At 36.6% G+C, this 11,616-nt stretch overlaps 1 protein-coding gene across 1 annotated transcript; it reads left to right on the top strand.

The window, feature by feature from the left end:
• The first annotated feature begins 1,932 nt into the window (after nt 1-1,932).
• Nucleotides 1,933-7,767, top strand: PRR32 (proline rich 32). The gene is made up of 3 exons (XM_045852193.1): nt 1,933-1,986; nt 5,925-6,031; nt 6,891-7,767. Exons 1-3 carry the CDS (start codon nt 1,933-1,935, stop codon nt 7,765-7,767), a joined length of 1,038 nt encoding a protein of 345 aa, XP_045708149.1.
• Nucleotides 7,768-11,616: the final 3,849 nt, after the last annotated feature.

The following is an 11,616-nucleotide window of genomic DNA, read 5'->3' as shown; positions in this document are numbered from 1 at the left end:
GCTACAATAGGATTTTAGTTGGAGATTGTGCATATTGTCCCCTTTATCTAATCTATGACTAAAAACATCAATTTCCTAAAGATAGAAATAGTAATGTTTCATAAAACCCTGCATCTCTATCCTGATGCTGGATGGCACTTACCTTGTGTAGTCCTAACCTGGTTAGTGTGAAAGAGTTCCACCACCTCAAAGGCATCACTACCAGTGTTGCACACACTACAGTTGCCCTTCAAACTAGATGTGTGTTCACTGTGTGTTATATAACTTGTGGTTCCTTTACTCAATGTGGCTAGTCCAACTTTTTTCTCTCCAGTCAATCACATCCTAGGATCCAGTGTATAAATCCAATATTGCATGTCTTGTGCATAATGGTTCTTAAGGATCTTATTTTGTATACTATATGAATCAGGTTAGTGTACATGGCTATATAATGTAAAAAGAAAGTCTACATATAAATAATGTAGCCAACTGTCAAAGTGTCAACCAATTAAAACACCAAATAAACCTTGAACAGTGAAAAAAAATCAAAGGACTTTATGTTCTAGTGCTCCTGTATCTAGCCAGTAAGTTAAATCTAGAAAGTAACTGTTCATCTCCCAAAGGCTAAGCTTCAGGACTATAAAATCATATAGTCAGTATTTCTCTTTTGTGATTCAAAAACCACCCCTTCAGAATCAAGAAGTATTTAAACTTCAGGTAATTGGGCCCCACTACAGATCAACTAAATCAGAATCTTGGAGATGGAGCCCAGGAATCTGCTATTTTAATAAGGTTCCCAGGTAAATCTGTTACTCAATAAAATTTATGAACCACAGACATAAATAAGTGCATGAGGCACTTGAAATAGTACAATAAGCACATACCACCACTTGCTCTGGTTTGACAATTTGCAGAATGACCCAGTGCCTACGGAAAGGTTGACTACTTGGGTTCATATATTACCATAGGACTGTTGAGACTTTGGTAACTGAACGAGATTTCTCTATTATTTTAGTAACCTTCTAAGACGTGCTTTCCCATTTCCTGGCCCTCCAGAGTCTGCTCTTTTCTTCTGAACTCTGTTCAATAAACACATATATCAATTTATTATTGTAAAAACCAGAAGTGGGAATATAACAGTGAGCAGAGTGGGGGTCCCCTGAAAACCCACACAAACCTGGATTGGGAAAAAAGGAAAGTGGATGGTACAGCAGTTAAGCTACTTTGCATAACAATGGCAAGTTAATAGCTGTGCTGCTACTCTGGGTAAAATGTGTATGTGACTTTAAGGGTATATCGAGACTCATGACATAGGCATGGTGGTGGGTGTCCCCGTGTCATAAGGAACTCTTGGTCTTACTAAAGATGTCAGCCAAAAGAAGATAAAAGATACAGGGGAACTGGCAAAAGTAGCACATCATAGGAGGGGCCAGATAAGAGATCACATAGGAAGTTCTTGGCTGAGCATTTAAAATAAGCACAGGCTGAAAGAGAAAGGGGTTCCATCAGGAGGTCTGAAAGAGAAGAAGCAGGAGGAAAGGGTATAAAGAGAAAGCTGATGGATCTGTGCAGGCCAAACTAAGCATAGATTTGTGGGAGATGCCTGGAATGGAATTGAACTATGACTGGGAATGCAGACTTCTGCTTCTCTGAAGGGTGTACAGAGAAGCCACTCTCTTGGGCCATGTGCCTCCCTGGACTCCACCCTATCCATAGTAACATGGCACATGTTTCACTGAACCATTACATGGAGGCTGAGAACAACATACCTCAGATCCTGAAGAAGAGAGCTGCTACAAGAGGATGGCGACTCTGAAACCCATAACAGCACTTTACAGAGGAGATGGAAACCTGTGTTGCCCAGCAGGCTTAAGAATGGATAAGGACATGGGGAACTTCTGGGAATGGTTGTGACTTACTGCCTTTTGGGGAGTAAGGGAAGTGCTGGGTGTCATGGGAAATCAGAGCTCCGAGCAGGAGCGCACTCAGCCCCCACCTGCCCTTGAGGTTGGAATCCTGTAAATAAAATCCTCATGTATCAAGGTGCCACATGTCCACACCTTGGTTTGGTCAGTTACAGAACAGCTGAAATACTTCAAAAATAAAGGCAAACAAATAGCTGAATCCACAGCACTTGCGATTATCCAGGACCTTTGAACACTTACATATTTGAACAAATAGTTACGTTTTTAAACAAACAGTTATGGTCTCTCTGGATGAGCTTTATTATTATTTCAATTTTGAGTAACATCAGCAAATTTTTCCTGAACGCTGAATTATAGCCAGCCAATAAAAGTGTTACATTTTCTCCAGTAAGCTATTTATTTGATTACTTAAGAGGATTATGTGTGTAGGAGGGGGTGGGGTGACTAGAGTAAGAAAAAATATTTTTTTCTCTAAATCGGTCAGAGAATCAATCAAATCTTCACTATCTCAGAATCAAGTAACTTTTTTTTCAAGCTTTCCATTCTAATCATCACAGGGGTTTTCAGTGATCCCTGCTGTGCAACACAAGATTCTAAAGCCCAGTTAAATAGATATCCAAATGCAAAAATGCACACTCTTTATTCGAACACAGCTATGGCATTAAATACAATAGGTGAGATTTATATAGTGCCAATCAAAAGGTTTAAAGTATTTTACACCATGGGGTTTTTTAAATACTGTGGTTAATCCTCCTCATCTTCCTGATTCAGGAAATGAAAAACAGCCTTGTAGGCGAAATAGGTGGCCACCTACACAATGTAATCTAAATGTTCCTCAAACTCTTCTTGCCCTTGAAATATCACCCAGAGTTATATTAGCCTAACATATATAAAGTGATTCACAGGTTGCAAAGCACTTTAATGTAATTAACATATTAAATTTTCTCAACAACCCTCAAATAGTTAAGAGATTATCCTCACCTCCATTTACATATAAGAAAACTGAGTCTAATATCTATAATGAAAGAGCTTATATTTTAATCACCTAGTATATAACAGTCACTTTTCATACATAACTCTCTCTATAATTCCACTCTACAAATGAGGAGAATGAGGTTCAGAAAAGAAACCTGCCCAAAGTCACAAAGGCAGTAAGCAGAAAGGCTGAGATTTGAAACCACATCTGTGTTCCTATGACTCCAGAATCAAAGCTCTGAACTTGGCACATATGATTCATTTTTAATAATATTTGATATAATGTATTCAACATAAATTTATAATGCCTTCATTATAAGCAAGAAGGAACTAATCCATAATAGTTTTTGTTTTTCAAACCAAGTTCAAGAAATTAAGTATGCATATACATTAAAGGAACTTCTAATGCATACAAGGAAATATAACTCTTTTTGGAGTAATTGCATAAATTATTGAGTTAAAACAATTGAAAAAAATCTAGAGCAAAAACTTGAGAAGAGTAATAATAGTTGATTGAAGTTCCCACAAGTAAGTCCAACAGTGAGGCATATATTGTCATTTGCTTTTTCCACTTCTGGTGGTGAAATGATCACACTCTCACCTGTTCATCTTCATCAGTTACCACATAGAGTTTACAGGACAGCTGGTGGCAGAGAGGACAGGAGTACTGCCTATAGTTGTGCAACTAAATAATGTTGTGTGGCCCACTGTGGGATAACATCATGCTTTCATTAATCTCATGCTTTTTAATAGACTGAATTAAATAGCAACTGATATCTAAAAATACCTGGTATGTCTTCTAGAAGTACTTTTTAGGCATCCTTAACTTGCAGAGCTTTGCAGGGGCATAACTACATTACATCTGAAAGTGAGTTAACAGATGAGATCTTTGACAATTGTCTCTCAGAGATCAACCTGACAATCTCCTCATCACTTCCTTATTAGTCTGATCGCAACAGAGAAACTCACGTTTATGTCTCTATCTCCTGGATTCTTTTTCTAAACTATCTGCACTTATTTTAGTATGTATATTACAAAATAAATTTATTGGTGTAACAAAAGTTAATAAGATTATATAGGTTTCGAGGGCACAATTCCATGATACATGATCAGTATATTGCATTGTGTGCCTACCACCCAGTCAAATCTTCTTGAAAATATGTTTTTTATTTACTTTTTAAAAGACTTTATTCACTTATTTTTAGAGAGGGAGAAGTAAGGGAGGAAGAGAGAGCAAGGAACATCAATATGTGGTTGTCTCTTGCATGTCCTCTACTGGGGACCTGGCCCAAAGCGAAACCCAGGCATGTGCCCTGACTAGGAATTAAACCGGTGACCCTTTGGTTACCAGGCTGCTGCTCAAGCCACTGAGTCACACCAACCAGGGTGAAAAGATATATTTTAAATGATACTTTACCCACAGTTACACATCTGCAAAATTTCTTTGAAAAAAAGAAATTTGATTTTAGCCGTACAACCACATCTTTCATGACCTTATAATTGTGCAAAAGTAAACATTTTTATGGCCCTCACTTAGCATTTCAATAAGGTCCTCAAAACCTTTTGACAAATCTGTGAGTAATGTCTGGAACTGTGTCATAAAATAAGAGACCATGAGTAATGAAAGGCATTTATAGTTAAGCTGCTTTCACAACTTTGCAACTTTTCAATAAATCCTCAACTTCCATTACATGTTTTTCCCTCCTGAAAGTGGTCCCTTAAACAAACAAACAAACAAACCAAGAAAGCAAGCAAACAAGCAGGCATGCAATGTATTAGTATTCTTAGATGAGGGGATGGCCTTTGTAATTTCAGAGCAATTAATCTGTAGACCAATGGCAGAAAATAAAAGTTGGGGAAGTATTCTTGCTTAAAGTAGGAGAGGGGGATGGAATTTAGGCTGAAAAAACAGAAAGCCCCTTATGCAAAAAGTTACAAGGTAATACATGAACTAATATTTGTAAAGTTTGATACCTGTTATACTTTTTATTCCTTCCTTCCACATACAGAGAAGTATCCAGAGGTCTATTACAGGAGATCATATCTACAATTTTATATATAAAATATAAAAATATATAAATACAGTACATTATATAGATATATAAATATAGTATATATACTATATGTATACTATATAGTATATATAATATTTATATATGCAATACAAATTTATGCATAATATAAATATATATTATATTATATAAACATATAAATATAAAATATACACTATAACATATATCATATAATATATAAATTACACACATACATAAATATAACATTTAATGCATACATTATATATTAATTATCCATATGTATTATATAATGCATAATGATTAATATATAATAAATCAATAATATACTATATACATTATAGAAATATAGAAATATAATAAATTATATAGACATATAGCTATATTTATATTTTATAAATATATAAAATTATATATAAAATTAAATTCATATAACTATATACTGATATATATTTATGTATGTGTAAATAATACACACACAGTTCATAAACTCCAAGGTAGGATGAAGGAAAGAACTGCAAATCAAGGGGCTAAAAAATAAAAAGCTATATGATTCTTAGATGTATTTTTATAGTGATATTTTGTTTCATCTTCACATGAGAGACTCACATTAAAAACTAACTTAACCCCCCAAAGCTCTGTTCCCCACCAAGTTAATAATATGCATCTTCCAAAGTAAAAGTTTAAATGATAAGATTAGGTATGGAACTCTCTGTTCAATGTTTGTATTTCCAAACTTGAAGGAGAGATATGACAACTACCTCTCCTAAGTAAAATTTCAGAAATAACTCTTAACATTGGACCATGTCTCCATGATTCTTCTAAAATCTTTAAATAATTTGTCTTTCCACCTGGCCCATAACCAGGTTAAGGGACTGAATGTCTCTTTACCATCCATCTACTATGTGCTAAAAGGAATTTTACATTTACCTTCAAAAGAGTGTCATGGATTCTTCCCCTCCCCCTCCCCGGTCGTTTTTTTTCTCCCTTGTTACCTAGCAACTGGTCACCTTAGCAAGAGAACGTGCTGTCTAGAACAAAACAGTTGGTCTCTGGCTTCATTCGAGCTGCCGGCTGCTGTAAGGCGGAAGCGCCAGTTATTGCTCCCGACGGCGTCAACCTGTAAGGGCATTCAGCCGATTTTCTCCAACAACTTAGAAGGGTTTCTGTATCAAATTTCTCTATGGCTTGTACTGGGAATGTGTAAGTACAAAACTGAGTACAACTTTTCCTGAGTAAGTGGGACAAGGACAAGTGGGTTCGAGGGGGCATGGGAGGGGATCCTGGATAAATACTTGAAGGGTATACACTCAGATACTAAGAATATCAGCTGGGTTTAGGGTGGTGATTTTTAAATGTAATTTCAAAACAGAAGTATGTATGAAGTTCAATAAACTATTATTAGTTTTCTAAAATCCTTGGTCTAAACAGTGGGGTTTAAACATGAGGAAATTGGTACTCCAAGGTGTGGTGTGGATTGAATAGAGAAAAATTTAACAAAATTCTACTTTAATGTTGAATGATGCTTCACAAAGAGAAACAATGTGAAGTTTTTAACATAACTAACGTTTCTTCAACTTCTGTGGAGAGCAAAAAATGTTTTCCCTCAAAAGATTCTCCAGAATATGCCTGCCAGAATGTGAATGCTGGGCTTAGTGGATCACTGATCCTACTGAAAAAGCTGCTGTTTGCTATGGCTAGCTTGCACACTGAGGCCTTGAAGGATGCTGTCTTGAGGAGGTGGGGAGAGGAGGAGTAGGGTGGAGCCACAGGTCAGTCGTGAATCACAGAGCTTGGTGCCAAAGAGGTTGCCTGATAAGGGTCAAGTGGGTTGAAGAAGTGTTTGCTGACAAGTAGGAAGAGATAAGGCCCTCTCCTTTCCCCTGGTGTATTTCAGAGAGTTCAATAAATCACATATTTTCAATATTTCCTGTTGCTGTGTTTCCATTTTTATTAACTTATTTATTTCTATTTTTGTAAGCCTTGAGGGGCACTCCTCTTCACCTGTAGCTGTAAATACAGATGAAAATAAGAATGAGAGTCTACCACCCAATGTGTCTCTGCAGCGTCCCAGTACCATGCTAATGGATGAATTGGGATCCTGGGGCCAACCTCGTTTGCCTTTGAGACTTCCCTTCAGTTTGCCACCTGAGCTTGCAAGAGAGCAACTGGAGAGCCTCTGGGAGAGAAGACGATCCAACAGTCCTGTGGACAGTTCAAGGGCTCTCAAACACCCAGAGCGACCACCACCTGCTGTTGTGAAAGAGTCCCTAGCAAGTGCAGAAGTAAATAGCTCTGAGGGGCTGGTAGTCTGGAAGCAAATGGGACAAAATTCTATTAATGTGTTCCCAAAATTCTCTAGTGACCCTCCCTCACTGATGGTAGGGGGAGCAGGGGTCAGCAATGAGGGCACAGAGAGAGGTGTCAATAATGCAAATTTCCATGTGGCTTCACCACAAGGTCAAGGGTTCTTTCTACCCAGGGGCCCACAAGTAGGAGGTCCTCCACCTATCCCCACCATTAGATCTGGGATAATGACAGAGGTGCCTCCAGGGTATGTGAGAATGGCCAGCAATGAAAGGATGGCTCATGTTTCTTTCCCAATGGGAAGCCCATGGCTTCCCATGGAGAATTGGCCAAGGCCTGTAATCATTCCTCCTGGTATTGCTCCTTTACCTTCCTGGCCTTGTGCTCCTGGCTTCACATGCCCTCGATTTTGGGGTTTCAATCCATTTCTCAATATGCCTATGCATTTTGTTCCTGCCCCAATAAATGGTCCTCCACCTTTTCCCACTTTTGCCAATTTCCCTCCCAGGAGCATGCTACCTCCTGCATCCTTTATCAGAGAGAACAAATGAAAGCAAAACAAGAAGGGGAAAATTTAGAAAGTGTAGGGGGAAAAGGTGAAAATAATTCATTTATGTTTTTGTATTCGAACCCCCCACCTTCTTTCTCTCTGTTTAGCACTAGTGTGCCTTACATATGTGGAAATTCAATAAAGATCCTAAAGTTGAAAGTATTGTGAATCATTTTTTTAAACACCACTCTGGGAGCCTAGACCTTGGATTTTGCTTTCTCTTTTAAGGACATGAAATCAGTAATGTACCAATATTTTCTAAGTAGCTTAGTTGGATCCCCATCACTGGCTTACAGCCATATGACTGTGTTGGGTGGCCACTGGGATATTTCTAGACTTGCCCAAGTCTAGAATAGGGAATTTCTACCTGCCTAAGATTATGGGGGTTGCTTGAAACAGGATGGGTAGATTAAAATAAGGTCCATAAAGGTAGACCAAAGTCAAGATAATAAAGAAAAATGCACCAACAGAAAAGTAACTAGATGAGATGAAATGAGAGTAACAGAGCCAACATTTCACAGTTAGAGGCTGAACCAGGCTGAGAGAGCACAAGAGAAAAAGGGCAAGAGAGATGGGAGCGTTCTAGACCATTGCTTAAAACTGGAACTAGTGTTTTCCTCTCAAGAATGTGAAGTACATGGTATATACAAAACTGGCTTAAAAAGTCCAATAAATGGCTGATCCCTTCACCCATTCTCTGAACAAAGGGCTATTGTATCCTCAGAACTTTTAAATGTAAATGAAAGTATTTTGTTCATGTGAAATTATTTTCTCCAGTGCTACTCTTTGCACTTTTCATAATATGTTGCAATACTCCATTATATTGATGGTTTTGAGAGATTATCAAAATGCCCAAATAGGAGCTTTTTCAAATTTAGCGACAAAGATATGGGCACAGCATATAGGGCAAAAGGATGGTAATTCTGATCACTGTACAACTTAATTCACATAGTTACCTTTACACACAATGCCACTGTATATGGACAATCACTAGATTAGAAATGACTTTAGAGGACGATTCCTCAAATGAGCATTTTTGATGCCCAGACCAAATGATGTAGGTGGTGTAAACACTTGGTTAGAGGCTGATGGGTCCTGCAGATGCAAAAGACACCTAGCCTACAAGCAAAACCATTAATGTGCTTTCAGTATGAATAACAGGTTCTTTGCTGCCTTGGTAAAAAGGCCACATGGATCCAGGTTTCTTTTTCTTTTTGTTTCTTAATAGGTTGTTCTGAATTTACAGGTGATAGTGCAAGGCTCAGAAGGAGATTGCTAAAATTCCCCTCTGCACATGTCCCAAAGCTGGCAATTTTCCATCAATTCACTGTGGTGGGCTGAGCAGAAGTTTTCAGCAAATCATTTGACTGCTGCTCACTATGAGGTACCTTAGTCCCAGCACACCAAACACTTATTGAATTTTCAGCCTTAATGAACAGAGAAGTTGAGCATGCTTATACTCATCGAACATATCTTTTGAGCCAGATGTTAAAAAATATTTTGACAAGGAATCAAGTTGTTGTGTAAATGGCAGTGCTGCATCTCTGGAGAGTTGCCAAACGGTGTGGTAAGTAGCAACAGAACAAGAATAATTTTTCCTTCTTGAAGAAAGTGCTCTGATAAATGCTCACAAAGACTTTACTCACAATTATAGCAATCCATGACAAATTCACTCTAACAAGAAAGTGCCACCAACACAATCTACTCATTTTCACCCCCCTGTTCTCTTTCTTAACACCCTATACATGTTTATTTTCTATGTCATTTCTAAACACTAAACACTTAAAGTAAGCAACAAAGGCTGTTAGCAAATTGAGGCATTGTTTTCTTTATACCTCTGTGGTATAGGATATATGTTTTTTTTTTAATTTCTATAGAGCTGTGTACCTATATAACAGGTATCAGTGAATGCAAAGATCAAGTGAGCCTGGGATTTTATTGTTAAATGCAAGTGGAATGCAAATATTTTGTTTATTCATGGCTTCTGTATAGAAATTCTATGTAATTTTGTTATTGCATGTCCTCCATTACAGCAAAACATCAATTTTTAAGCAGATGATTTGCCTTAAAATTGTTATTTAAAAATTATTCTGGTGCAGTATGGGTCAATAGGAATTGTATACCACAACATCATATTTATTTTGGGAAGTGCTTATAACAAAATATATTCAACACTCTTGAACAAGTATGTTTTCCATTACTTTTCTGTGGCTTAAATAGCTCTTAAAGAAGAAAGGGAAAGACAAACATCCACAAAGTAGCCCTTTCTTTTGATGGTAATGAGGATGAGTTAAGTATTTCCTATTCTAAGTTTTAATCATTGTCACAAGAAGGTTCATGTTGTACTGTTTATTATTTATATTTCCCATTATATTCTTTGTCACGAGACTGTAGCATAGAAATTTAAATGTCCTATATTCTCTAGAAGATAATAATAAACTTGTACAACTTTGACCTCTGTCATGTCTCAAAGTATGACTCATTTGCCATTTTTATTTTCCACTTTTACAACTTCTGTAGCCTGGTAGAAAAAGTACACATGCAGCCAATCAAACTATAGAAGATTGAAAAGGTTAAAGTTCAAAGAGATGGAATTGTTAAAGTTTATAGTCTTTCATAAACCAGAATGACATTAAAATTATGTCTCATTCTTCTTATAATTGTTATGACAAAAACATGAAACAAGACCAAATAATTTATATCCACTGGAGTCTTAAGGTTGAGATAGTGCTATCTTCATCTACCATGGAACAAGAGGTTTACTGTGTGACCGCCACTTAATAACGGGGTAGCATATATACAGGCAGGTAGAAAGATATCCTTCCATAATTATTACATTGTACTGTAACAATGCTTTTAGATTATCAAGTGTTTCTAAGAGATGTTGATTTTTAAAGGACTTAAATATAGAATTATATAAAATGACTATTTCAGGATCAAATGGGTCAAAACCAGAGAAAAATGGCATTTTAGGTAAATTAAAAACACTAAGTCATGTCATAGGTTAACTCCATAGCTATCACAAGTCCTTGTATGTCTTCTTTATAATGAGCCTGATTGAGTGATACTCCCACAGAATAAGGAAGTGATGAGACTAAATGAAATAAAAAAAATCTATTTCTCTGTGGTGATATTTATTTTTTCTTTATAATAATAAAATGTATAGTATGCATCAAATCAAGTCTCTGAATTTGAGAAGTCAGAGAAATTGTGCTTTATCATGCATTCTTATCATGAAATCTTTTTCTTAAGTGTTTGAGAGGGTGTTACTTTTTTCAAGAAGTTTAAAGCTTTAATTGTATAGCTGAAGTAGCATAAAAATAAGTAATTTAATGCACTAATTTATTATATGTTGATTTCTTTTAAAAACATTTTTTGTTTTTTCAGGAACTACTATAAAGGACACATGGACAAAACCAAGGGGGAGGGTGGAAGCAAGGGAGGGAGGTGGGTTTGGAGGGGATGGGGGAGGGGTGGGGAGAAAATAAAGACAATTGTAATTGAACAACAAAAAAATAATTTAAATTAAAAAAGAGGGTGTTACTTTTGGTAAATATTGATTAAGTATATATGTTTTCCAACCCACCTTTGGGGACTTTTTGCTGCCACTCAGGAAGACTTTCTCAATATCTCAATTCTCCAAAGAAATGATCTGTAATACTCATTTTTATGAAGTGATTCCACCATTGTTTTTTGATAATAAACCCGTAACCTATATTACTTTGTGGGGACAAAATTATTCTTTTTCTCAACTCCAAAAATGTATTTTCCTAAGTAAAATAAAATAATATAAAGCACACAAATCCATCAATCTTACCAGAAAGGACTGTGTCCAACTAACAGTGTTTAA

The sequence above is a fragment of the Phyllostomus hastatus genome, unplaced genomic scaffold (genome assembly GCF_019186645.2).
Source record: "Phyllostomus hastatus isolate PE091 unplaced genomic scaffold, TTU_PhHast_1.1 phas_contig_90, whole genome shotgun sequence".
NCBI classification, from domain to species: domain Eukaryota; kingdom Metazoa; phylum Chordata; class Mammalia; order Chiroptera; family Phyllostomidae; genus Phyllostomus; species Phyllostomus hastatus.
The sequence above is the reverse complement of the archived record's forward strand: the minus strand, read 5'-3'. Positions and strand labels throughout refer to the sequence as shown.